This window comes from Pan paniscus, chromosome 16 (assembly GCF_029289425.2).
Source record: "Pan paniscus chromosome 16, NHGRI_mPanPan1-v2.0_pri, whole genome shotgun sequence".
NCBI lineage: Eukaryota > Metazoa > Chordata > Mammalia > Primates > Hominidae > Pan > Pan paniscus.
In genome coordinates this window covers 65,971,347-65,999,141 of record NC_073265.2, presented here as the reverse complement: position 1 = coordinate 65,999,141, position 27,795 = coordinate 65,971,347, and the positions used below count along the sequence as shown (strand labels likewise).

General features: G+C 37.8%; 1 protein-coding gene across 11 annotated transcripts in view; it reads left to right on the top strand.

Moving 5' to 3' along the window:
* The window catches only part of SCAPER (S-phase cyclin A associated protein in the ER), a 568,863-nt gene that overhangs the window by 118,772 nt on the left and 422,296 nt on the right, over nt 1–27,795 (top strand). For 8 of the 11 annotated variants that reach the window (XM_034939207.4, XM_063596813.1, XM_063596815.1 and 5 more), the window contains 6 exons: nt 13,644–13,906; nt 16,803–17,033; nt 24,125–24,295; nt 25,561–25,636; nt 25,745–25,862; nt 26,127–26,238. In XM_034939207.4, the coding sequence (XP_034795098.1) occupies nt 13,644–13,906; nt 16,803–17,033; nt 24,125–24,295; nt 25,561–25,636; nt 25,745–25,862; nt 26,127–26,238 (971 nt within the window). The remainder of the gene's footprint in view (nt 1–13,643; nt 13,907–16,802; nt 17,034–24,124; nt 24,296–25,560; nt 25,637–25,744; nt 25,863–26,126; nt 26,239–27,795) is intronic. The other 3 variants (XM_034939208.4, XM_063596820.1, XM_063596819.1) reach the window with 1 other exon arrangement.

The following is a 27,795-nucleotide window of genomic DNA, read 5'->3' as shown; positions in this document are numbered from 1 at the left end:
AACTTTCATAATAAAGAACTTTAAAAATTCACAAAACAGATGTAAACATACTTTTACTTAGAGATTTCAAAGTCCGTATCTATGAAGTAAAATATTATAGTTTCTGTCTGATAATATTTATTTTAAAATAAACATACAACATATGAACATACAGTTTTGTATTTTCAAAAATAGGGTAATGAATTAATATACCAGTTACAAGAATGAGCATTTTGGGTTTTGTTTTCTCCTGAAAATAAAATTTTTTTACCTTTAGTGACTCATGTGATGGTATGACACACTGTTCTATGATATACAGATTTATTTTGTTTTCATAATAATATAGATTTTCAGTTTTGCAAAAATAAACCTCAAAAATTGTCTCTTTTCTGTTCATTTTTTATACCAGCTTTATTGAGATACAATTCACATAACATGTAGTTTACTTGTTTAAAGTATATAGTTCATTGGTTTTTAGTATATTCACACATAATGTACAACTATCACAACAGTCAATTTTATAACATTTTCTTCACCTCATAAAGAAATTCCATACACTTTTTGCTATCCCATAACCCCACATTCTCCACGGCCGTGTGGTGTTTTGGTGTTACCAGAGAATTTTGTTTTAGCTATTTTTATATGTGCATTGTGGTTTTAATTTGCATTTCTTTAATGACTAATGATGTTGAACATGATGGGCTTATTTGCCCATTGTATACCTTCTTCAGTGAAATGTTTGCTCATGTCTTTGCCTATTTTCCACTTGAACTGTTTGTAATAATACAGTTCAGTTTTGAGAGTTCTCTGTGTATTCTAGACACTCGTGTTGTGTTGGATATTTTCTACCAGTCTGTCCTTTTCTTCACAGGGTGTTTTGCACAGCAGAAGTTTCAATTTTGATGAAGTATGATTGATTAGTTTTTTTTTAATAGATCATACTTTTGTCATCAAGTCTAAGAATTCATTGTCTACCCATAGATTCTGAAGGTTTTTCTCTTACATTGCCTGGAAGTTGATAGTTTAAAATTTTATTACTAAATCTGTGATCCATTTTAAGTTAATTTTTGTATAAAGTGTGCGCTTTAAGTGAAGGTTCATTTTTTGCCTATGGATGTCCATTTACTCCACCAGTTTGTTGAAAATTCTTGGCCAGGCTTGGTGGCTCACCTGTAATCCCAGCACTATGGGAGGCCAACCCAGGAGGATTGCTTGAGTCTAGAGGTTCACATCCAGCCTGGGCAACATAGTGAGACCTTGCCTTTACTAAAAATAAAAAATTAGCTGGGCGTGGTGGCATGTGTTTGTGGTCCCAGCTGCTCTGGAGGATCGCCGCATTCCAGCCTTGGGGAGAGAGTGAGACCTTGTCTAAAAATAAATAAATAAAAGAAAAATTCTTTTCTTTCTCTGTTGAATTGCATTTGCAATTTTATAAAAAATTAGCTGGCCATATAAGCATAGGTGTATTTCTGGGTTCTATATTGTGTTTCATATGTTTGTTGTTCCATCAATTCTATACTGACTTGATTAACTCTGTGGTAAGCCTTAATATTGGGTAGAGTGATTGCTTCTTTTCTTTTTCAAAATTGTTTTTAGCTATTTTAGGTCCTTTGTCTTTCTATATACATTTTTGGAATGAACTTATTTACATCAAAAATGTTACTGGGAGTTTATAGAACAATTACAATGATAGATCAATTTAGAGAGAGTTAATCAATTTAGAGAGAGTATCTTTACTATGCTGAATCTTGCAGCCTATGAACATGGAATGTCCGTCTATTTCTTTAGGCCTTCTTCTGTTTCTTTCATCAGCATTTTATAATTTTCAAGATAGACATTCTGTACTTTTTTGTTGGACTTATAACTATTTCATTTTCTTTTTGAGATTATAAGTTTTAAATTTAATTTCCACACATTTATTATTAGTATATAGAAATGCAATGGACATTTAGAGTGTTGGTCTTGTATCCTGCAACTTTACTGAACCCATATAATTCTTGGAGTTTTTATGTGTATTCTCTGGGATTTTCTATTATGTCATCTAAAAATAGGGACAGTTTTATTTCTTCCTTTCCTGTCTGTATGTCTTTTTTCCTATGATTTTGTTTTGTTTTGTTTTTTGTGGCACCGTCTAGAATGTTCAGTACTATATTGAACAAGCTATTGAATAAGCATGGTGATAGGAGACACCTTTCCCTTGTTCCAGATCTGGGAGGAAAGCAGTTTTGCACCACTAAGTATTATGTTAGCTGTAGGTATTTTTATGGATGTTCTTTATCAAGTTGAGGAAGTTACCGTCTATTATGATTTAATGCAAATTTTTATTAAGAGTGGATGTTGGATTTTGTGAAATGCTTTTCCTGTATCAGTTGATATGATCTGATGATTTTTGTTGTTTAGCCTATTGACAGTGGTGAATTACATTGATTGATTTTTTTTTTTTTTTTTTTTGAGACAGAGTCTTGCCCTGTCACCCAGGCTGGAGTGCAATGGTATGATCTCAGCTCACTGCAACCTCTGCCTCTTGGGTTCAAGTGATTCTCCTGCCTCAGCCTCCCGAGTAGCTGGGATAACAGGCACGCACCACCACGCCCAGCTAATTTTTGTGTCTTTAGTAGACACGTGGTTTCACTATGTTGGCCAGGCTAGTCTCGAACTCCTCACCTTGTGATCCACCCACCTAGGTCTCCCAAAGTGCTGGGATTACAGGCATGAGCCACCATACTCAGCCCATTGATTTTTTTTTAATATTATTATACTTTAAGTTCTAGGGTACATGTGCACAACGTGCAGGTTTGTTATACAGGTATACATGTGCCATGTTGGTGTACTGCACCCATCAACTTGTCATTTGCATTAGGTATTTTTCCTAATGCTATCCCTCCCACAGTCCCTCACCCCACGACAGGCCCCAGTGTGTGATGTTCCCCAACCTGTGTCCAGGTGTTCGCGTTGTTCAGTTCCCACCTATGAGTGAGAACATGCAGTGTTTGGTTTCTGTCCTTGTGATAGTTTGCTGAGAATGATGGTTTCCAGCTTCATCCATGTCCTTACAAAGGACATGAACTCATCCTTTTTTATGGCTGCATAGTATTCCATGGTGTTTATGTGCCACGTTTTCTTAATCCAGTCTATCATTGATTGACATTTAGATTGATTCCAAGTCTTTGCTATTGTGAATAGTGCCACAATAAACATACGTGTGCATATGTCTTTATAGTAGCATGATTTCTAATCCTTTGGGTATATACCCAGTAATGGGATTGCTGGGCAAGTGGTATTTCTAGTTCTAGATCCTTGAGGAATTGCCACACTGTCTTCCACAGTGGTTGAACTAATTTACACTCCCACCAACAGTGTAAAAGTATTCCTGTTTTTCCATGTCCTTGCCAGCATCTGTTGTTTCCCGACTTTTTAATGATCGCCATTCTAACTGGTGTGAGACGGTATCTTACGTGGTTTTGATTTGCATTTCTCTGATGATCAGTGATGATGAGCATTTCTTCATGTGTCTGTTGGCTGAATAAATGTTTTCTTTTGAGAAGTGTCTGTGTTCATATCCTTTGCCCACTTTTTGATGGGGTTGTTTTTTTCTTGTAAATTTGTTTAAGTTCTTTGTAGATTCTAGATATTAGCCCTTTGTCAGATGAGTAGATTGCAAAAATTTTCTCCCATTCTGTAGGATGCCTGTTCACTCTGACGGTAGTTTGCTCTGCTCTGCAGAAGCTCTTTAGTTTAAGTAGATCCCATTTGTCAATTTTGGCTTTTGTTACCATTGCTTTTGGTGTTTTAGTCATGAAGTCTTTGCCCATGCTTATGTCCTGAATGGTATTGCCTAGGTTTTCTTCTAGAGTTTTTATGGTTTTAGGTCTAACATTTAAGTCTTTAATCCATCTTGAATTAATTTTTGTATAAGGTGTAAGGAAGAGATCCAGTTTCAGCTTTCTACACATGGCGAGCCAGTTTTCCCAGCACCGTTTATGAAATAGGGAATCCTTTCCCCATTTCTTGTTTTTGTCAGGTTTGTCAAAGGTCAGATGGTTGTAGATGTGTGGTGTTATTTCTGAGGCCTCTGTTCTGTTCCATTGGTCTATATATATATCTGTTTTGGTACCGGTACCATGCTGTTTTGGTTACTGTAGCCTTGTAGTATAGTTTGAAGTCAGGTAGTGTGTTGCCTCCAGCTTTGTTCTTTTTGCGTAGGATTGTCTTGACAATGCGGGCTCTTTCTTGGTTCCATATGAACTTTAAAGTAGTTTTTTCCAATTCTGTAAAGAAAGTCATTGGTAGCTTGATGGGGATGGCATTGAGTCTGTAAATTACCTTGGGCAGTATGGCCATTTTCACAATATTGATTCTTCCTATCCATGAGCATGGAATGTTCTTCCATTTGTTTGTGTCCTCTTTTATTTTGTTGAATAGTGGTTTGTGGTTCTCCTTGAAGAGGTCCTTCACATCCCTTGTAAGTTGGATTCCTAGGTATTTTATTCTCTTTGAAGCAATTGTGAATGGGAGTTCACTCATGATTTGGCTCTCTGTTTGTCTGTTATTGGTGTATAGGGAATGCCTGTGGTTTTCGCACCTTGATTTTATATCCTGAGGCTTTGCTGAAGTTGCTTATCAGGTTAAGGAGATTTTGGGCAGAGACGATGGGTTTTTTAAATATACAATCATGTCATCTGCAAACAGGGACAATTTGACTTCCTTTTTTCCTAATTGAATACCCCTTTTTTCTTTCTCTTGCCTGATTGCCTTGGCCAGAACTTCCAACACTGTGTTGAAGAGGAGTGGTGAGAAAGAGCATCCTTGTCTTGTGCCCGTTTTCAAAGGGAATGCTTCCAGTTTTTGCCCATTCAGTGAGATATTGCCTGTGTGTTTGTCATAAATAGCTCTTATTATTTTGAGATACATCCCATCAATACCTAGTTTATTGAGAGTTTTTAGCATGAAGTGCTGTTGAATTTTGTCAAAGGCCTTTTCTGTATCTATTGAGATAATTGTGGTTTTTGTCTTTTTTTCTGTTTATATAATGGATTACATTTATTGATTTGTGTATGTTGAACCAGCCTTGCATCCCAGGGATGAAGCCAACTTGATGGTGGTGGATAAGCTTTTTGATGTGCTGCTGGATTTGGTTTGCCAGTATTTTATTGAGGATTTTCGCATCAATGTCCATCAGGGAGATTGGTCTAAAATTCTCTTTTTTTGTTTTTGTGTCTCTGTCAGGCTTTCATATCTGGATGATGCTGGCCTCATAAAATGAGTTAGGGAGGATTCCCTTTTTTTCTATTGATTGGAATAGTTTCAAAAGGAATGATACCATCTCCTATTTGTACCTCTGGTAGAAGTTGGCTGTGAATCTGTCTGGTCTTGGGTTTTTGTTGGTTGGTAGGCTATTAATTATTGCCTCAATTTCAGAACCTGTTGTTGGTCTATTCAGAGATTCGATTTCTTCCCAGTTTAGTCTTGGGAGGGTGTATGTGTCCAGGAATTTATCCATTTCTTCTAGATTTTCTAGTTTATTTGCGTAGAGGTGTTTGTAGTATTCTCTGATGGTAGTTTGTATTTCTTTGGGATCTGTGGTGATATCCCCTTTATCATTTTTTATTGTGTCTATTTGATTCTTCTCTCTTTTCTTGTTAGTCTTGCTAGTGGTCTATCAATTTGGTTGATCTTTTCAAAAAAAACACCTCTTGGATTCATGTATTTTTTGAAGGATTTTTTGTGTCTCTGTCCCCTTCAGTTCTGCTCTGATCTTAGTTATTTCTTGCCTTCTGCTAGCTTTTGAATGTGTTTGCTCTTGCTTCTCTAGTTCTTTTAATTGAGATGTTAGGGTGTCAATTTTAGATCTTTCCTGCTTTCTCTTGTGGGCATTTAGTGCTATAACTTTCCCTTTACACACTGCTTTAAATGTGTCCTAGAGATTCTGGTACGTCATGTCTTTGTTCTGCTTGGTCTCAAAGAACATCTTTATTTCTGCCTTTATTTCGTTATTTACCCAGTAGTCATTCAGGAGCAGGTTGTTCTGTTTCCATGTAGTTGTGAGGTTTTGAGTGAGTTTCTTAATCCTGAGTTCTAGTTTGATTGCACTGTGGTCTGAGAGACAGTTTGTTGTGATTTTTATCCTTTTACATTTGCTGAGGAGTGCTTTACTTCCAATTATGTGGTCAGTTTTAGAATAAGTGCTATGTGGTGCTGAGAAGAATGTATATTCTGTTGATTTGGGTTGGAGAGTTCTGTAGATGTCTATTAGGTCTGCTTGGTGCAGAGCTGAGTTCAAGTCATGGATATCTTTGCTAACCTTCTGTCTCATTGATCTGTCTAATGTGGATAGTGGGGTATTAAAGTCTCCCATTATTATTGTGTGGGAGTCTAAGTCTCTTTGTAGGTCTCTAAAGACTTGCTTTATGAATCTGAGTGTATTGGGTGCATATATATTTAGGATAGTTAGCTCTTCTTGTTGAATTGATCCCTTTACTAGTATGTAATGGCCTTCTTTGTCTCTTTTGATCTTCGTTGGTTTAAAGTCTGTTTTATCAGAGACTAGGATTGCAACCCCTGTTTTTTTTTTTTTTTGCTTTCCATTTGCTTGGTAGATTTTCCTCCATCCCTTTATTTTGAGCCTGTGTGTGTCTCTGCACATGAGATGGGTCTCCTGCATACAGCACACTGATGGGTCTTGACTCTATCCAATTTGCCAGTCTGTGTCTTTTAATTGGGGCATTTAGCACATTTACATTTAAAGTTAATATTGTTATGTGTGAATTTGATCCTGTCATTATGATGTTAACTGGTTATTTTGCCCGTGAATTGATGCAGTTTCTTCCTAGTATCCATGGTCTTTACCATTTGGTATGTTTTTGCAGTGGCTGGTACTGGTTGTTCTTTTCCATGTTTAGTGCTTCCTTCAGGAGCTCTTTTAGGGCAGGCCTGGTGGTGAGAAAATCTCTCAGCATTTGCTTGTCTGTGAAGTATTTTATTTCTCCTTCACTTATGAAGTTTAGTTTGGCTGGATATGAAATTCTGGGTTGAAAATTTTTTGTTTAATAATGTTGAATATTGGCCCCCACTGTCTTCTGGATTGTAGGGTTTCTGTTGAGAGATCCATGTTAGTCTGATGGGCTTCCCTTTGTGGGTAAGCCTACCTTTCTCTCTGGCTGCCCTTAACACTTTTTCCTTCATTTCAACCTTGATGAATCTGACAATTATGTGTCTTGGGGTTTCTCTTCTCAAGGAGTATGTTCATGGTATTCTCTGTAGTTCCTGAAGTTGAATGTTGGCCTGTCTTGCTAGGTTGGGGAAGTTCTACTGGATAATATCCTGAAGAGTGTTTTCCAACTTGGTTCCATTCTCCCCATCTCTTTCAGGTACACCAGTCATATGTAAATTTGGTCTTTTCACATAGTCCCATATTTCTTGGAGGCTTTGTTCGTTTCTTTTTACTCTTTTTTCTCTAATCTTGTCTTCTCCTTTCATTTTATTAATTCGATCTTCAATCACTGATATCCTTTCTTCCACTTGATCGAATCCGCTATTGAAGCTTGTGCATGCATCACGAAGTTCTCTTGCCATGGTTTTCAGTTCTATCAGGTCATTTAAAGTCTTCTCTCCACTGTTCATTCTAGTTAGGCATTCGTGTAACCTTTTTTCAATGTTTTTAGCTTCCTTATGTTGGGTTAGAACATGCTCCTTTAGTTTGGAGAAGTTTGTTATTACTGGCCTTCTGAAGCCTACTTCTGTCAACTCGTCAAAGTCATCCTCCATCCAGCTTTGTTCCGTTGCTGGCGGGGAGCTGTGATCCTTTGGAGGAGAAGAGGTGCTCTGGTTTTTAGAATTTTCAGCTTTTCTGCTCTGGTTTCTCCCCATCTTTGTGGTTTTATCTACCTTTGATCCTTGATGTTGGTGACCTACAGATGGGGTTTTGGTGTAGATGTCCTTTTTGTTGATGTTGATGCTATTCCTTTGTGTTTGTTAGTTTTCCTTCTAACAGTCAAGTCCCTCAGCTGCAGGTCTGTTGAAATTGCTGGAAGTCCCCTCCAGAACCTGTTTGCCTGGGTATCACCAGTGGAGGCTGCAGAACAGCAAGTATTGCTGCCTGATCCTTCCTCTGGAAGCTTTGTCCCAGAAGGGCACTCACCTGCATGAGGTGTCTGTTGGCCCCTACAGGGAGGTATCTTCCAGTTAGGCTACTTGGGCATTAGGGACCCACTGGAGGAGGCAGTCTGTCTGTTCTCTGAGCTCAAATGCCATGCTGGGAGAACCACTACTCTCTTTAGAGCTGTCAAACCTGGACGTCTAAGTCTGCAGAAGTTTCTGCTGCCTTTTGTTCAGCTATGCTCTGGCCACAGAGGTGGAGTCTATAGAGGCAGTAGGCCTTGCTGAGCTGCTGTGGTCTCCACCTGGTTCAAGCTTCCCAGCCACTTTGTTTACCTCCTCAAGCCTCAGCAATGGTGGATGCCCCTCCCCCTGCCCGACTGTAGCCTCACAGGTGGATCTCAGACTGCTGTGCTAGCAGTGAGTGAGGCTCCATGGGCATGAGACCTGCCGAGCCAGGCACAGGAGAGAATCTCCTGGTCTTCCAGTTGCTAAGACCACGGGAAAAGCGCAGTATTTGGTTGGGAGTTTCCCGTTTTTCCAGGTACAGTCTGTCACGGCTTGCCTTGGCTAGGAAAGGGAAATCCCTGGATCCCTTGTATTTCCCAGGTGAGGCGGCACCCAGCCCTGCTTCAGCTCGCCTTTTGTGGGCGCCTCCTGTCCAACCAGTCCCAATGAGATGAACCAGGTACCTCAGTTGGAAATGCAGAAATCCTTTCTTCTGCGTCGATCACGCTGGGAGCTGCAGACTGGAGCTGTTCCTATTCACCCATGTTGGTCGAAGATCCCCCGTTGATTGGTTTTTGAATGGTGAACTGGGATGGCATATCTGAAATAAATTTCACTTGGTCATAGCGTATAATTGTTTATATATTGGTATATTTTATATACTATTATTTTGTTGAAAATGTTTGCATCTCAGTTCATGAGAGATTTTGGTAAGTCATTTAATTTTTTTGTACTGTGTAATTTTTTTTTTAGCAGAGTAACAATATTAGCTTTGGATAACTTGAAATGTATTTCCTTATCTTCTATTTTATGGAATAGCTTGCATAGAACTAGTGTGAATCTTTTAAAAAGTTTTTAGTTGAATTTGCCAGAGAAAACATCTGGGTTGAGAGAAACTTCTTTGTTTTAAATTGTATATTGAGTTTCTTTAACAGTTACAGGGCTATTCAGATTGTCTATTTTATCTTTGTTGAATTTTAGTAGCTAGTGGTTTTGGTGGGATTGATCCATTTATTCCATGTCATTGAATTTATTGGCATAAAGTTGTTTGTAGTATTCCTTTCTTGTACTTTTAATGGGTGGAAGATCTGTAGTAATGTTCCTGTTTAATTCCTATTGTGAACATACTTTGTGTGATGTCAGTTATTTTATACTTGTAGAAGTTTATTTCATGCCTCAGATATGGTTTATCATGGTTAATGTTCTGTGAGCATTTGAAATTTTTTTTCACTGTTGTTGGATAGATTTTTGTATATATGTCATTTTCTGTTGGTTGATCTTATTCATTTCTTTTATATTAATACATTTGCTGATTTTATGTCAGTAGTTCTGTCAGTTGCTGTTTTTCCACAATGTATCTTCAGTTTCATTTGTTTGGTATTTATACATTTAGGAATGTATCGTATATCCTATAATGTTTTGTGTTCATTATGGAATGATACTTTTTATCATTATCCAATATATTTTTTGTCCTTAGTAATTTTCTTTGTTCAGGATTCTCTATTACTTACCCTCTCCTGATTTATTAATGTTTGCATGGTATATCTTTTCTATTCTTTTACTTTCAGCCTACCTGTGTTTTGTATTTAGATGAGTTGCTTTTAGATAACATATAGTTTAAGTGTATTTTTAAGTATATGCATATCTAAGTATATACTTATGTACTGGTTTTGTAAGCTGAGCTCCCTGCTTGACCACACATACATATGTATATACTTAAAAATGTACTTAAACTAATACTTAAAAACATACTTAAACTATAGGTATATAAGTATATATGTATATACATATACACACACACACACACACACTCACACTTATGTGTTTAAATAATTAAAGAGTTTATGGAGTCCCAGCCTGTGTGATTTAATTTGGATATTTAGAACATTTACATTTAAGGTAATTATTGATAAATCTGTTCATTTTATTATTTATGTTTTCTGTCTTTGAGCTGCTTTGCATTTCTCGCCTGTCTATGGGGTACTTGAAAGTTTTTTTGATTCTCTTTTGATTTACTCATAGTATTTTAAACATTATTGATTTGTATAGGTTCCTTAGTGGTTACTTTAGGTATAACATTATACATATGTAATTTATCACAGTTTACTGATATTGGCATACACCACTGTGAGTGAAATTTAGAAACCTCACCTTTTAATTGGTTTCCTTAACTCTCTCCATTTTTAAAATATAATTATCTCAAATATTTTATCTGTATACATCGAGCACTACTTCAGTTGGTGATACAATTTTGCATTACTATGAAAGATGATTCAGAAAATTCATGAGAAGGATAATTATACAGATGAGTCCCAACTTATGACTTTTCAACTTTATGATGCTGTGATAGCAATATGCATTCAATAGAAACTATATTTTGAGTATCCATGCTGAATCTTACCCAACAGCTGAAAGTGTTTTTCACTATCAGTATAGTATTCATTAAATTACATGAGTTATTTAACACTCTATTATAAAATAGGCTTTGTATTAGATGATTTTGCCCAACTGTAGGCTCTTAGTGTTCTCAGCATATTTAAGGTAGTCTAGGCTAGTTATGTTTGGTAGGGTAAGTGTATTAAATCCATTTTTGATTTGATATTTCAAACTTACTGTGTATGAGTTTATCAGGTTGTGACCACATTGTAAGTTGAGGAGCAACTTGTATTTACCTCCATTTTTAACCATTGCAATGTTCTTTCCTTTTTGAAGTTTCAAACCTTCTTTGATTATTTATTTATTTATTTACTTTTTTGAGATGGAGTTTTGCTCTTGTTGCCCAGGCTGGAATGCCATGGTGCGATCTCAGCTCACTGCAACCTCCACATCCCAGGTCGAAGCGATTCTTCTGTCTCAGTCTCCCAAGTAGCTCGGATTACAGGCATGTGCCACCATGTCTGGCTGATTTTTTTGTATTTAGTAGAGATGGGGTTTCACCATGTTAGGCTGGTCATGAACTTCTGACCTCAGGTGATCCACCCCCCTTGGCCTCCTAAAGTGCTGGGATTACAGGCATGTGCCACCACGCCTGGCCTCAAACCTTCTTTCGTTAAATTTCATTTCTCTTTTGGGAACTTTCTTCAGCCATTTATTAAAGGTAGTTTTGCTAGTGATTTATTCTCTTAGTTTTTCTTTTATCTGTGAATGCCTTTATTTTCCTTTCATTCTGAAGGATATGTTCACCACATATATTAATAAAATTCACAATGGGCAGTTCTTTCAGTCCCTTGATAAATGTGCCACTTCCTCTTGGCTTCCATTGTTTCAGATGAGGAATCTGCTGTGATTTGAATTGGTGTTTCTCTATAGGTAATATGTCTTCTGACTGCTTTCAATATTTTTTTGTGTGTATTTAGTTTTCAGAGGTTTAATTATGATTTTTCTTTGTCTTTAGTTTTGAGAGCTTTAATTATGATGTGTCTTACTATGGACTTTTTTGGGTTTATCATATTTGGGATTCACTTACTTTCTTGAATTCATAGTTTTCTCTGTTTCACTACATTTAGGAATTTTTCAGCCATTATTTTTTCAATACTTTTTCAGTATTGAAAAGTATTTCTTTTTCCTATACTCTCCTTCTTGAACTCTAGTAACTCAAATATTGTCTCACAGGTTCTGAGATTGTTCTTGGTCTTGTGATACCTTTGCAGCAAAAGTATCAAACCAACTTCCATCACTTCCTTTCCTCCTACCGGTTTTATAAGCTCAGCTCCCTGCTTGGCCACCCTCACACTAAGGAGGGGAGAAGTGGAAGCAGGAGTGACTCATATCACCTTGTTACTGTAGGTTGGGGTGGGATCCTGGCTCCCTGCTGGGTTCTGCTGACATAAGGAAAAGGAAAGGGGGAATCCCAGTGTCAAACAAATCTGCCCCCCACTACTTTTTCTGCCTCCCACTACTTTTTCTGCCTCATTGATGCTGGTGATAGCAGAAGCTCAGCTTTCTATAGGGCCCTGCTGATACTGGGTGAGGGTGAGAGCTAGTGAGAGGAGACTTTGTTCACTATTGGGCCCTACTGATGCTACTTGGATAGGGGAATTGGAGTATCATCTATTTCTGTTAGGTGGGAGATGGAAGTTAAGCTCCCAGTTTACCCCTACTGAAACCATGGGGAACAGGGGTTCCATTGGTGTTTGGCTGCAGTAGAGTGGATATTGCTAAAGAGATTTTCTGTTTTGTTAGGCCACCCTTTTTTCTATGCTTTGTCTTGGCAAAAGAGGCATTTCTTGATGCCTATTTTGTCTTTGCCTATTGATATTTTTGGAGACTGTTGAAGCATCCTGTCTGGAATACATAGGAGGCAGTAAGGAAACCCAGGGAACTCACCAGTTTGCTACTTTTCAAGTCCCCCAAATCCCAAGGCAGTCTACTGTAGTCTATCTCTCAGAGTCTTCCAGTGCTTGATGTGTTTTATCTAGGGTTTTTAATTGTAAGATGGAGGGCCCGAAATGAAGGAATGGTTACTTCATTTTGGCCAGAACTGGAATTCTTTATATTAGCTTTGAAAGATTGTAATTAGCCAATAAAAATTTACAATTGGGGCTATAAGCACCACTATACATATAAATACCTCAACATTGTCATATTTTAGAGAAAGATTCTTATTTATTTTAGGCTATTTTTTGTGATTTTTTTAAGGCTATTTTGGTGTGGCTTTGGACGTAGGCCCTTAGTTTCCATGTATATGTGGTGAAATATTAGACTAGATCCTCTGGGTGCTATCAATTAATATCCTATAATTTTATCCTAAAAATAGTTTATTTAAATCAACGTATGCTGTTGGTGCTGGGATAGAGGAAAGAACTTGGACTTTGGAGGTAGATGTTTGGATTCTGAAAGATGAAGAGACAGTTTTTATATGGCCGTTGGGATGGACACCAGAACCAATGTACCTAGACTAGCATTTTGGCATTACCTTTACTCTGTGCGTGATCTGGGATAAATTACTTAATTTCTCTTTGTCTCAGTTTCCTCATTGCTTAAATGGGTATGATAATACTGATCTCATAGGATTATTGTGAAGATTAAAAGAGATATTATATATAAAGCACTTAAAACAGTGCTCACACATAGTATTCACTATTTAAATATTTATTATTACTCACTGGCCTTAGGTCAGCCTTAATCTGAATTTCAGTTTTGTCATTTGTAAAGTAGGAATAATTATACATACATTTATTTAAATATGTATATACAAATATACATTTTGTATAATACTCTCATGTTTGTATATTAGTTATATTTGTTGGGAATTAAATTGGAAAATGTTTTTATTCTATGAGTTTCCAAATATTTTTATCATCTAAATAAATCTTGATTTGTTTTTTACTTTAATTGCATAGAACGGAAAGATGCTGAAGGATGGGAGACCGTTCAGAGAGGAAGGCCTATTCGTTCTCGATCAACAGCAGTGATGCCAAAAGTTTCATTGGCAACAGAAGCCACAAGATCAAAGGATGACAGTGATAAAGAAAATGTATGTCTTTTACCTGATGAAAGCATACAGAAAGGTCAATTTGTTGGAGATGGAACTTCTAATACTATAGAATCTCATCCCAAAGACTCATTACACTCTTGTGACCGTCCTCTTGCCGAAAAAACCCAGGTAGTACATTCTGAAAATCCTTTTACTGTCTTTTTCAAAGGTGTATGTGTACATGTGTACTGGAATGTCTTAGTTTTGTACTTCATTTTTTAACTTACTGTGAAAATTTTCAGGTCTATAGACCTACAGAAAAGTGGCAAGAATAGAACAACGAACTCCTCCCATACTGTTCACCTACATTCACAAATTAACATTTGCCACATTTTTTCTTTTCTCTTGTTACATATTACACATACATGTTAAATGCTTAACATTTGAGAGTAATGTGCAAACATCATAAGCATTCACCTTTAAATCCTAGAGCATGGATCTCCAAAGAACAAAGACATTTATTTATATAACCACATTACAATTATAAAATTCAGAGAATTTGATATCTATGTATTATTTAATTTATAGTCTATATTTAAAGTGTTTTAGTTTTCCCAATAATTTTTTTAAATAGAATTTCCTCCAGGATCCAGTGTGGAATTACTCAGTTCATTTGGTATGTTTCTTTAATATCTTTCATTGGATATAGTTCCTCCACCTGTCTTTGTCTTTCGTGACATTAATAGTTTTGAAGAATACATTGTAGAGTTTTTTTTTGTACATTGTCCTTTGTCCATAATTCAATTTAGCTTATGCATTTTTGATAGGAATAAAGTGATTGTCCTTAGTATCAGATCTAGAGGCATATGGTATCAGTTTGGTTAGGTTTGTTATTAACTTTGAGTACTTGGTTAAGGTGATGTCTTTGTGCCTCATTTGCAGTGTTAAAATTTGAACTTATTCTACTTACTGAAAATTGAGTGTAATTTGCTAATAATATTTAACATAATTCCTTAAAGTTAATATTCCCAGTATTTGTTCTGTGAGTTGAGTTGATGTTTATTTTACTTATTTGATGAACTAGTTTATACTTTTAGGTATTTGTTTATATAAAGGTTCAGTTCCGTTGGTGTAATTTTATGTAAAATGACTAATGAAAAATAGGAGCTTTTTTTAAAATACCATACTACAGGAACTAAATAGATCAGTTGTAAAATGGTTGTAATATCTTTGGTCCAGAATAATATCTGGTTTTTAAAATTCTCTCTCTTTTTACCTGTAGGATTTTTTTAGCTGGAAATGCTCCTCAAATTCCTTATCTTCCTTTACTGATGAGAATGACTCTTAACATTGTCTCCGATCTATAAACTCTTTAATGTGTATTGGTTTTATGCCTGTGTGAGATTGCAGATTCCTTTTGGGCAGTATTTTATGTTGCTTTTTAATTTCTAACAATATGGAAGAGTCCTAAATGCATAGGAAGTAATTGGTATACATTTGTTGGATGTAACTTTAAGAAACTCTTTAGTGTTGTAAGCTGCATTAGGGATACTTAGTGAATAAACTACTTTTTATAATACTTAACCAACAGCTAGCATTTTTGCTGTGTTCAGCTAAAAATATAACTTAGTATAAAAATTATGCAGTGTGTGTAGTGAATAAACCTATATGCTATTGAGATTTCAGGAATAATCTGTACATAGAACTTTTTGACAAGTAAACTATTGCTAAAATTTTTCAGTATAAAAGTTCACTGCTGATGGCAGCCGAGTTAATGATATTTGTTTTCTTCACTGTCATTCTAAAGATGGAATTAGCATATTAATGTCTTTACTTCATAGTTTAGCTTTGATTTTATTATAAAAATGATACTGAGTTTTTTAATAAGTGGGATTGAGTAGTGTACACATAAGTAATGCTAATATAAATATTGCCAAGAAGATTATAAACCATGGCGACTGACATATAAATAATGTTGATAGCAGTATAAACAATGTTATATCCTTTAAATAAGGCTTATGCTAAAATCAACACTTTGGGACACTTTAAGTTCTGACCAATAGTAGAATTTTTAAAGTAGTTTATGAGACTTAGCCAAGTTTGATATTTGTATAAATAATTAATCAAACTGGGGGGAGGTTTATGGCCACTGCAGCATTTATCTAATGTTTATTTAAGAAGTGATGGGAGTTTTAAATTCATAATTTTAGATTTTAGTTCTTTGACTTAGAGTATCATTGGAAAACACAGTACTATTGTTTCTCTTCTCTGTCCAAAGTAAAAATAAAGGCTTGACTCTGCTAAATTGGAAGGTTTTTAAAAAATGGGTATGTATTTAGCCTAAGCCACTGTTTGCTTTTTATATTGTATTTACATTTCTGTTGGTTTGTTATTAAATATTCCTGAAGGGCAATAGGGAAGATATCTAAATCTAAAGTGTACGAATGTCATAATGAGACACTACATGCTTTCAATCTTCACCCTTAGGTCATGCTTTTCTCTTTCAGATCTGAGAATTGGGTTCATGTACCATATGAATTTTTAACAAAGATACTTTGAGATCATGTTAATATTATCTGAAGAGAATAAGTTTTATATTTTTGTGTAAAATGCCCTCCAAATATATTGTTGTAAAAATTGGCTTCAGGATTTTTTCAAAAGTGCTGAATGTCCTCATTTGATATTAGACAGTCTTTGCAAAAGACCATGTGAATACTTTTGGTTGTATGAGTATAATACAGTGAATGAATGCCTCATACTTGTGACTAGATTTCATTTGCGAAGGATACAAAATACTCATCACAAATTGGCCTACTACAAGAAAATTACAATATAAATTGCTTAATTTCTTAGAAAACTTTGGATAGTGCCCAGTACATAGTAGGCATGCAAGTAAAATTTGTGCTTAATGGTCCCTGTCCTTTTGTTACACTTGAAACATACAAAAAAGATGAGTAAATTTTCTGTCATCCAGTCAAGTACCTCTTCTTCATAGTTAATAGGTTAAGCAAAATCATCTCTTCTTCTAAAGTGGAATAGTTGGTATTTTTAAATTATCTCTGATTCATTCTCTACGTTTTGTTAGTTCACAGTGAGTACATTGGATGATGTGAAGAATTCTGGCAGTATTCGAGACAATTATGTTCGAACTTCTGAAATATCTGCTGTCCACATTGATACAGAGTGTGTTTCAGTTATGCTGCAAGCTGATACACCTCCTTTACAAGTAAATGAAGAAAAATTTCCAGCAGAGAAAGCAAGGATAGAAAATGAAATGGACCCTTCAGATATTTCAAATGTGAGTGCTGCTAACTTGGTAAGAACAACTTATCAGAATTCTGAGTATATTTAAGAGGCATAAACCCCAATAATAATAACTTGTATGATTTATACTTTTTAAAGCATTTTTATATATTTATTTCATTTTAACATTTTATTATTTTGGTAAACTTTTGATATAGTTAAGATTCTTATTTTGTAGAGGAAGAAAGTGAGATTGTGAGAGTTAAGTGACTTGTTCAAAATCATTTGGTTTGTATGTGATTTGATCAAATGCTCTTAGCCCAGAATTAAGAATCTAAACTAGTAACAATAAAGTCTTCTATGCTACGTCTAGCATTCTGATAGATGGGAAATGGTGTCTGCTAGACTTAGTTTTAAAAACTTTCTTAACAGAGTACTTTAGACAGCCACTATCATTTGCTTGGAGTTGGTCTTTAAGATGAAATTTATTTACCATCCCTATTCCAGAATCTCTAAAAATGCATTGATTTGTGATTATTTATAGATTTATGGTTTTGGATGATAACATATTTCTACCCATCTCTTCCTTTTGCTCATTTTAGTATTAAGATACTTGACCTGGGGATAATCCAGAATAAATCATGCTAACTTTGTTTAAAAACTAGCTTTCCAAAGAAATAGGCACATATAAAAAGCTGTGAAAAATTACTTAATTTTTACTTTTTAAAGGCTGCTGTGCACTATAATTTCTTCTAAAATTTAATGCCTAATGCTGACAGATCTTAACAACACATGGTATTAGGTAAAATTATACATTTTATAGGGATAATAACAGTAGAGATGAAACTTGATATAGGTTGTTTAAGGGTAAAAAGGAAAAGGTTATAGTAATACAAAAAACAAATGTTTAGATTCTTTTAATAAGGTAGAACAATTGATTTTCATCTTGTGTCTTTTAGTAATGAACATTTCTAAATGTTGAACATAATTATGCTCAAATAAGTAGTGAGTTTATTGTATGGGGTGGAATTTGGTCATTTATTTTGTTTTAGCAGTTGTATATCAAATTGTATATTTTTCAGTTTGATTCTGTGAGAATCAAATTTTAAAAGAGGAAAACTCTCATCCTTAAATAAGCATGAAATAATTAAAAATTCTTACCTCATTTTTATTTTCATCACATATATAAACTTGCAGAGTCATAAACCCTTTTGGTTATTTTGAGGGTCAAATTTGCATACTTGAAAGAAAATAAATTCTGCTTTAATGTGGATATTAGTGTATTCTTAGAGGTGTTAAGAATACTTTTTGTTTTGTTTTGACAAACCAAGGGTGATAAGGTGATAAGCACCTTATTGTTTAGTTCCCAAGTGGAGAGTAGAATTCCTGTAGTGATGAGACAACTGTTTTTTCTTTTCTTTCTTTTTTTTTTAAAATTATACTTTAAATTCTAGGGTACATGTGCACAATGTACAGGTTTGTTACATAGGTATACATGTGCCATGTTGGTTTGCTGCACCCATCAACTCGTCATTTACTTTAGGTATTTTTCCTAATGCTATCCCTCCCCCAGCCCCCCACCCCCTGACCAGCCCAGGTATGTGATGTTCCCCGCCCTGTGTCCATGTGTTCTCATTGTTCAACTCCCACCTATGAGTCAGAACATGTGGTGTTTGGTTTTCTGTCCTTGTGATAGTTTGCTTAGAATGATGGTTTCCAGCTTCATCCATGTCCCTGCAAAGGACATGAACTCATCCTTTTTTATGGCTGCATAGTATTCCCTGGTATATATGTGCCACATTTTCTTAATCCAGTCTATCATTGATGGACATTTGGGTTGGTTCCAAGTCTTTACTATTGTGAATAGTGCTGCAGTAAACATACATGTGCGTGTGTCTTTATCGTAGAATGATTTATTATTTATTTATTTATTTATTTTATTGATCATTCTTGGGTGTTTCTCGCAGAAGGGGATTTGGCAGGGTCATAGAACAATAGTGGAGGGAAGGTCAGCAGATAAACAAGTGAACAAAGGTCTCTGGTTTTCCTAGGCAGAGGACCCTGCGGCCTTCCGCAGTGTTTGTGTCCCTGGGTATTTGAGATTAGGGAGTGGTGATGACTCTTAACGAGCATGCTGCCTTCAAGCATCTGTTTAACAAAGCACATCTTGCACCGCCCTTAATCCATTTAACCCTGAGTGGACACAGCACGTGTTTCAGAGAGCACAGGGTTGGGGGTAAGGTCACAGATCAACAGGATAAGAATTTTTCTTAGTACAGAACAAAATGAAAAGACTCCCATGTCTACCTCTTTCTACACAGACACGGCAGCCATCCGATTTCTCAATGTTTTCCCCACCTTTCCCCTCTTTCTATTCCACAAAACCGCCATTGTCATCATGGCCCGTTCTCAATGAGCTGTTGGGTACACCTCCCAGACGGGATGGTGGCCGGGCAGAGGGGCTCCTCACTTCCCAGTAGGGGCGGCCGGGCAGAGGCGCCCCTCACCTCCCGGATGGGGCGGCTGGCTGGGCGGGGGGCTGACCCCCCCCACCTCCCTCCCAGATGGGGCGGCTGGCCGGGCGGGGGGCTGATTCCCCCACCTCCCTCCCGGATGGGGCGGCTGGCCGGGCGGGGGGCTGACCCCCCCACCTCCCTCCTGGACGGGGTGGCTGGCCGGGCAGAGGGGCTCCTCACTTCCCAGTAGGGGCGGCCGGGCAGAGGCGCCCCTCACCTCCCGGACGGGGCGGCTGGCCGAGCGGGGGGCTGACCCCCCCACCTCCCTCCCGGACGAGGCGGCCGGCCTGGCGGGGGCTGACCCCCACCTCCCTCCCGGATGGGGTGGCTGCCGGGTGGAGACGCTCCTCACTTCCCAGACGGGGTGGCTGCCGGGCGGAGGGGCTCCTCACTTCTCAGACGGGGCGGCTGCTGGGCGGAGGGGCTCCTCACTTCTCAGATGGGGCGGTTGCCAGGCGGAGGGTCTCCTCACTTCTCAGACGGGGCGGCCAGGCAGAGACGCTCCTCACCTCCCAGACGGGGTCGCGGCCGGGTAGAGGTGCTCCTCACATCCCAGACGGGGCGGCGGGGCAGAGGCGCTCCCCACATCTCAGACGATGGGCGGCCGGGCAGAGACGCACCTAACTTCCTAGATGGGATGGCGGCTGGGAAGAGGCGCTCCTCACTTCCTAGATGGGATGGCAGCCGGGCAGAGACGCTCCTCACCTTCCAGACTGGGCAGCCAGGCAGAGGGGCTCCTCACGTCCCAGACGATGGGCGGCCAGGCAGAGACGCTCCTCACTTCCCAGACGGGGTGGCGGCTGGGCAGAGGCTGCAATCTCGGCACTTTGGGAGGCCAAGGCAGGCGGCTGGGTGGTGGAGGTTGTAGCGAGCTGAGATCACGCCACTGCACTCCAGCCTGGGCACCATTGAGCACTGAGTGAGCCAGACTCCGTCTGCAATCCCGGCACCTCGGAAGGCCGAGGCTGGCGGATCACTCGCGGTTAGGAGCTGGAGACCAGCCCGGCCAACACAGCGAAACCCCGTCTCCACCAAAAAAATACGAAAACCAGTCAGGCGTGGCAGCGTGCGCCTGCAATCGCAGGCACTGGGCAGGCTGAGGCAGGAGAATCAGGCAGGGAGGTTGCAGTGAGCCGAGATGGCAGCAGTACAGTCCGGCTTCGGCTCGGCATCAGAGGGAGACCGTGGAAAGAGGGAGAGGGAGAGGGAGACCGTGGGGAGAGGGGAGAGGGGAGAGGGAGGAGAACTTCTTAGGTGCCCTCTCCAGAAACACTTTTTAAAAATAATAAATTAGACAGTAAGTTGAATCCTCAGGATGCATGAATGAAATCCCATGACAACAGTTGTGCATCAGGCCTACCTGACGAGGCTGGAGCAAAATGCTGAGGGCGCCAGAGGGATATATAGACAGAAAATTCCTTGGGTGCACTGGAGATGTTTCCTGACGGAGACACCGTCTCTGAGATGTGCTCCATGGTAACAGCAGTTGGTATGATCTTTGTAGCAAGCTTGATTAGGGTATGACCCTGGGAACCTGGAAAAGCCCAGCACTTTCCAGGGTAGACATCCGGCTGAAGAATAATATCTGGAGGCATTTCATGATTTAGGAAACCTATCCCATGCCAGTACAATTTTGCTTTATTATTTTTATAACTTTCTGAGGTCCCAGCTTCAATGATGGAGGCTCCTCATCTTTTGTTGTTGTTGTTGTTTTGAGATGGAGTTTCGCTCTCGTCACCCAGGCTGGAGAGCAGTGGCGTGATCTCTGCTCACTGCAACCTCCGCATCCTAGGTTGAAGCTATTCTCCTGCCTCAGCCTCCAGAGTAGCTGGAATTCCGTAGAATGATTTATAATCCTTTGGGTATATGCCCAGTAATGGGATCGCTGGGTCAAATGGTATTTCTAGTTCTAGATCCTTAAGGAATCACCACACTGTCTTCCACAATAGTTGAACTAATTTACACTCCCACCAACAGTGTAAAAGCATTCCTGTTTCTCCACATCCTCGCCAGCATCTGTTGTTTCCTGACTTTTTAATGATCGCCGTTCTAACTGGTGTGAGATGGTATCTTATGTGGTTTTGATTTGCATTTCTCTGATGAGCAGGATGATGAAAATTTTTTCATGTGTCTGTTGGCTGCACAAATGTCTTCTTTTGAGAAATGTCTGTTCATATCCTTTGCCCACTTTTTGACGGGGTTGTTTTTTTCTTTCTCTGTCTTTTTTTTTTTTTTTTTTGAGACAGAGTCTCACTGTGTCCCCCAGGCCGGAGTGCAGTAGTGCAGTCTTGGCTCACTGCAAGCTCCACCTCCCAGGTTCACGCCATTCTCCTGCCTCAGCCTCCCGAGTAGGTGGGACTACAGGCGCTCGCCACCACGCCTGGCTAATTTTTTGTATTTTTTAGTAGAAACGGGGTTTCACCATGTTAGCCAGGCTGGTCTTGATATCCTGACCTCGTGATCCACCTGCCTCGGCCTCCCAAAGTGCTGGGATACAGGTGGGAGCCACCACGCCTGGCCAGGTTGTTTGTTTTTTTCTTGTAAATTTGTTTAAGTTCTTTATAGATTCTGGATATTAACCCTTTGTCAGATGGGTAGATTGCAAAAATTTTCTCCATTCTGTAGGTTGCCTGTTCACTCTGATGATAGTTTTATGTAAATTGAATTGTGTAAGCTTTGCTTGACTTCTTTCACTCAACATATTTATTTTGAGATTTATCCACGTAGCTGTGTGTATTAATATTTCATTCTGTTCATTGACTTTACTAGTATTCTGTTACATGCATGTAACACAATGTTTGTTCATTCACTTGCCCAAAGACATTTGAATTACATCTTTCTTTAATGAATAAAGATGCCACGAACGTTTTTGTATACAACTTTATGTGAACATATATACATTTTTTTTTTTTTTTTGAGAAAATACCTAGATCAATTTTGTTGATAGTATTGTTCAGGTCTTCTATATCCTTACTAGTTTTTTGTTTACTTTTTCTGTCAGTTGAAAGAGGGGTACTGAAATCACTGACTGTAACTGTGGATCTATTTCTTTTCTAACGACTGTATTGAGATCATAATTTATGTATAATACAATCCATCTGTTTGAAGTTTACTGTTGTTTTTTAGTATATTCTCCATAATCAGCTTTAGCACTCTTTCATCACTCTAAAAAGAAAACCCAGTGCCCATTAGCAGTTACTGTCTTTCACTCCACCCACACCTGCCACTACACTGCTTTCTCTCTATATAATTTTGCCTATTTTAGACATTTCATAGAAATGAAATGCAATATGTGGTCATTTGTGACTGGCTTCTTAGCATATTTTAGAGGTTCATTCATGTCTTAGTTTGTCTCAGTACTTTGTTCTTTTTTGTGATCAAATAGTCCACTGAATGAATGAATATACCACATTTTATTTATTCATCAGTTGATGGACATTTAGGTTGTTTCCACTGTGCTATTATGAATAGCACTGCTTTAAGTATTTGCATAACAGTTTTTGTGTGGGCACATTTTTTATTTCTCCTGGATATATATCTAGGAGTGGAATTGTTGGGTTATATGAACTCTATGTTTAACCATTTGAGCAACTGTCAGACTGCTTTCCAAAGTGGTTGCATCATTTTACATTCTCATTAGGTTTATATTTTTTTGCATTTCTGTAGGTTTTTGCCTTATATATTTTGAAGTTCCGTTAGGTCTATAAACATTTAGGACTGTTTTGTTGTCTTGATGAATTGACCCTTTTATTATTATAAATTGGTCTTCTTTATTCCTGGTGATATTTTTTGCACTGAAATCTGTGTCTGATGTTAATACTTCAGCTTTCTTTTAATTAGCATAGACCTTTTACTTGTAATCTGTTTTTTTCCTTCTAGGAAACATATAGCTCAGTCTTATTTTTTATCCAGTTTGATAATCTCTGCCTATTACATGTTAACATTTACATGTAATATAATTATTGACATAGTTTGTTTAAATCCACCATTTTACTATTTGTTTTCTCTGACTTGTGTTCTTCCTTCCATTTTTAATTTTTTAATAATTTCATTTTATCACCTTTGATGGCTTATTAACCACATGTTTGTTTTGTTATTTCAGTGTTTGATTTAGGGTTTCTAGTATACATCTTTAGCTTCTCATGAGGATTTATTAATTAATGAATCTCATGTATATTTTTATTATTTGCAATGCATTTTTTAAAGTTAGGTGTATGTATGTTCAGAAAGCATCATCACCAGTACAGCATATATTCTTTCCATGTTCCCATTATAGTATACTATTTTGGTTTTATATTTAATGAGTATATTCAATCTATAATTGTTTTGAATTTTGGCACTCAAATGAAATTCACACTACCTGTTATTTATATAATTTCACAGTTTCTCATACATAGCTGTCTGGTAAATAAGGCAAGTCATTGATTATTGTTCCATTTTATGGAATACCAAGTAGGTTCTTGGTTTTTAGAAGCTTCTAACGCACACAGCTAGTAAGTGGATGAGCCTGTATGGAACCCCAGCTTTTATGATTCTAGATCAATACAATTTTATGTATACTATTGAGTTCATGTTAGAACATAAAAAACGATTACTTTCCAGTCAAGTGATCATTTTTCTTTTTGTTTATGTGTTTTTAACTTTATAGTCCATGGCAGAAGTCCTTGCTAAAAAAGAAGAGCTAGCAGATCGTCTAGAAAAGGCCAATGAAGAAGCCATTGCTAGTGCTATTGCTGAAGAAGAACAGTTAACTAGAGAAATTGAAGCTGAAGAAAACAATGATATTAACATTGAAACTGACAACGACAGTGATTTTTCTGTGAGCTTTTAGACTTTTTAACATAACTATTCAAAATTTATATTTAGAAACAAAATTATCTGGGCCAGAAAGACTTGGAGTCCATCTAGTCCTATTTAGAATTATTTATTTAAAAATCATGTTCAGTAATCATAACTATTATTCTCAGGGTGATTTAGACTTACACAATAAACAATAGCAAATCTTTTGTTAGCACTTTACCATTACTATTTTCATGTATGATACAGTTGACAAGTTAGAAGTTGTTATTGTTATTTTACCAGTCAAGAAATTGAGTCTGGGCCGGTTGTGGTGCCACATGCCTGTAATCCCAGCACTTTGGGAGGCCAAGGCGGTAGGATTGGTCAAGGATAGGAGTTCGAGACCAGCCTGGGCAACATAGCAAAACCCCGTCTCTATTAAAAAAAAGTTAAAAAATTGAGTCTGACATAAAGTAAGAACTCCACATTACTGAGATTATAATTTATAGAAAGTGAAGATGAAGCTAAGGTATTTTACTTTTGTATTCTATTAACAAAAAGTAGGCTGGGTGTGGTGGCTCATGCCTGTAATCCTAGCACTTTGGGAGGCTGAATCAGGTGGATCACAAGGTGAGGAGTTCGAGACCAGCCTGGCCAATATGATGAAACCCCATCTCTACTAAAAATACAAAAATTAGCTGGGCGTGGTGGCAGGTGCCTGTAGTCCCAGCTACTTGGGAGGCTGAGGCAGGAGAATAGTTTGAACCCGGGAGGCGGAGGTTGCAGTGAGCTGAGATCATGCCACTGCACTCCAGCCTGGGCGACAGAGTGAGACTCCATCTTAAAAATAAATAAATAAATAAGCAAATGATACACTACCTTCTGTTACTAAGTGCTTAGGATATATATGTTAATGATGGGAATTTGTTAAAGAATAAAATAACTTTAAATGTTTTACATATTGGTTTATTAAATTTTAATGCCAAACAATCTTCAATTCTTCAATATTTGCTTTGTATATGTTAGCATTTATGTAGTAATAGGATAAGGCCAATATATTTCTTAAATTTACTTCATTTGTCTCTGCTGTTAATGGCTGCTAGGCTCTTAAAATGAATAGGCTGTGTAGTATTTTAACTTGACAATTATTTTGATTGTACTGGTAGGTACCTTTTTCCTGGTTTTCAACTGTTGGTTAAATAGAATATATTAACAATAGGTAGGACATTTTCATGTATAGTTCATTTTCTAAAGTTGTAATTGTGTTCAAAGATTTGATTTTCAACTTCCCTTATTACATTTTAGGCCAGCATGGGCAGTGGGAGTGTTTCTTTCTGTGGTATGTCCATGGACTGGAACGATGTCCTTGCAGATTATGAAGGTATTGTGTATATGCATATTGGGTGTGTAGTACAGTGTTCAAAAGTTTGTTCTCAAATGTTTTATAGACCTATGTGGTTAAACAATAATAGTATTTTTTTCTGAACAGCTCGTGAGTCTTGGCGCCAAAATACATCCTGGGGGGACATTGTAGAAGAAGAACCTGCTAGACCTCCAGGGCATGGAATTCACATGCATGAAAAACTTTCTTCACCCTCTCGTAAAAGGTCTGGCATTTGAAAATTAATTTGAAATGGTTCACAGCAAGGAAACTAGCCACTCTTGACTGTTAAATAAAATTGCTACGTGGCATTTTTGGACACATTACTTCAGGACAGTTTCAGATCCATTGAAAAGTAACAAAGCTTTCCCGAAATGTTGGGCCAAAATTAGTTTTGTATACTTTAAGAACTATGAAGTCTAAAGAACACTGTTTCTGGCCTTATCATGTAAACATTTCATGTCTCTTGTCCATTTGTTTGTATTAATAGAACAATTGCAGAATCTAAGAAGAAACATGAAGAAAAACAAATGAAAGCACAGCAGCTAAGGGAAAAGTTACGCGAAGAGAAAACATTGAAGCTTCAGAAATTGTTAGAAAGGGTGAGTTTTTATTTTTTAGGAAATTATGATAGTCTGAAGTTGCTGGGCTTATTTTCAACTCTACTTCTGGTCTGAGAGAAGCTAAAATAACCATAAAAATAATTAGATTTGCTAGGAAATAAAAGCATTTTAATCTGTTGAATCTAAGAAGGTTAACTATTAAAAAATCGTCATTTTCAAATTATCTAGTAAATTGATATTTTGCAGGGTTTGCGTGGATTATTAAAGCTCTACTTTTGCCGTTTTCATTGGAGGGTTTCCTTGGGGAGGTTTGTCTAAAGTGTAGAATGACCTGGTAGGACAATTTGGAGCCTAAGACTATCAGTTTGTAGTGTGTTTGCCCATGGCCAGCCCTGGTCCTTGCTCTTGGCTCTGGTTTTTACTTCTGTTTATGTATCTGCAGCCAACTCCTTCAGCTAGAGGAATGCAAGCTACTGCCCTGTCCCACAGTTGTTGTCAATCCATGTCCATATGCAGTGGGCCAAATAGCCATGCACACACATGGCCACAGCTGGCCATGGCCCCCATTGCCACATGTATGCCTGCAACCAAACTCCACCTGGCCTCTGCCACCACCTGCCTTGGCTCCCACCTACCAGGGATGCTCACTTCTTAACACAGAGGTGCTGCTGGCAGCCACTGCCTACACCCTGTAGCTTTTGGAGCTGAGGACTGCCCTGTTACTGATATTGCCAACTCTAGCTCCCTGAGCTGCCACGCCAATGCATACATATAAACCAAGAGATGTTGTACTTCCCCGCACTTTGGCACTCTGCGTGCCAGTAGGCTTAGTGCAACAATATGCTCCTGTATTCCCCACAAGTCATTGCTCCCATCTGAGCAATTGACTATCCTTTCTGAAGCCAGTCCATAAAGACTGGAGAAGGTGACTGCTTCTTTAAGTGCATAGACAGCAATGCAAGGATACAAAGAACATGAAAAATCAGGAAAACTTGATACCACCAAGAGAACACAATAAATATCCAGCAAGCAACCCAAACAAATGACGATCCATGAAGTCCCTGACAAAATATTCAAAATAACTCTTGAAGGTCAGTGAACTGTGAGAGAACACAGATAAATAATGTAACAAAATCAGGAAAACAACATAAAAACAAAATGAGAACATCAAGAAAGTGAAGCCGTGAGAAAGAACCAAACAAATTCTAGAGGTGAAGAATACACTGAAGAAACTAGAAAATGCAGTAGAGAGCTTCAGCAACAGACTCAGTGAAGCAGAAGAAAGAATCAAGAGAACTTGAAAACAGGTCATTTGGAATTACCCAGTAAGAGGAGAGAAAAGAATGAAAAAAATGAAGGAAGCCTCTGGGATTTATGGGACACTGTCATTGAATGAATATATGCATTATAGGGATTGAAGAGAAGCAGGCAGAAAGCCTTTTTTTTTTTTTTAAAGAAATAACCCAAAACTTCCTAAATATGGAGAACAAAACAGATATCCAGACTCAAGCTCATAGAACCCCACAACAGTTAAAGAAGTCTACATCAAGACTTATTATAGTTAAATTGTCAAAACTCAAGAGACAGAATTTTGAA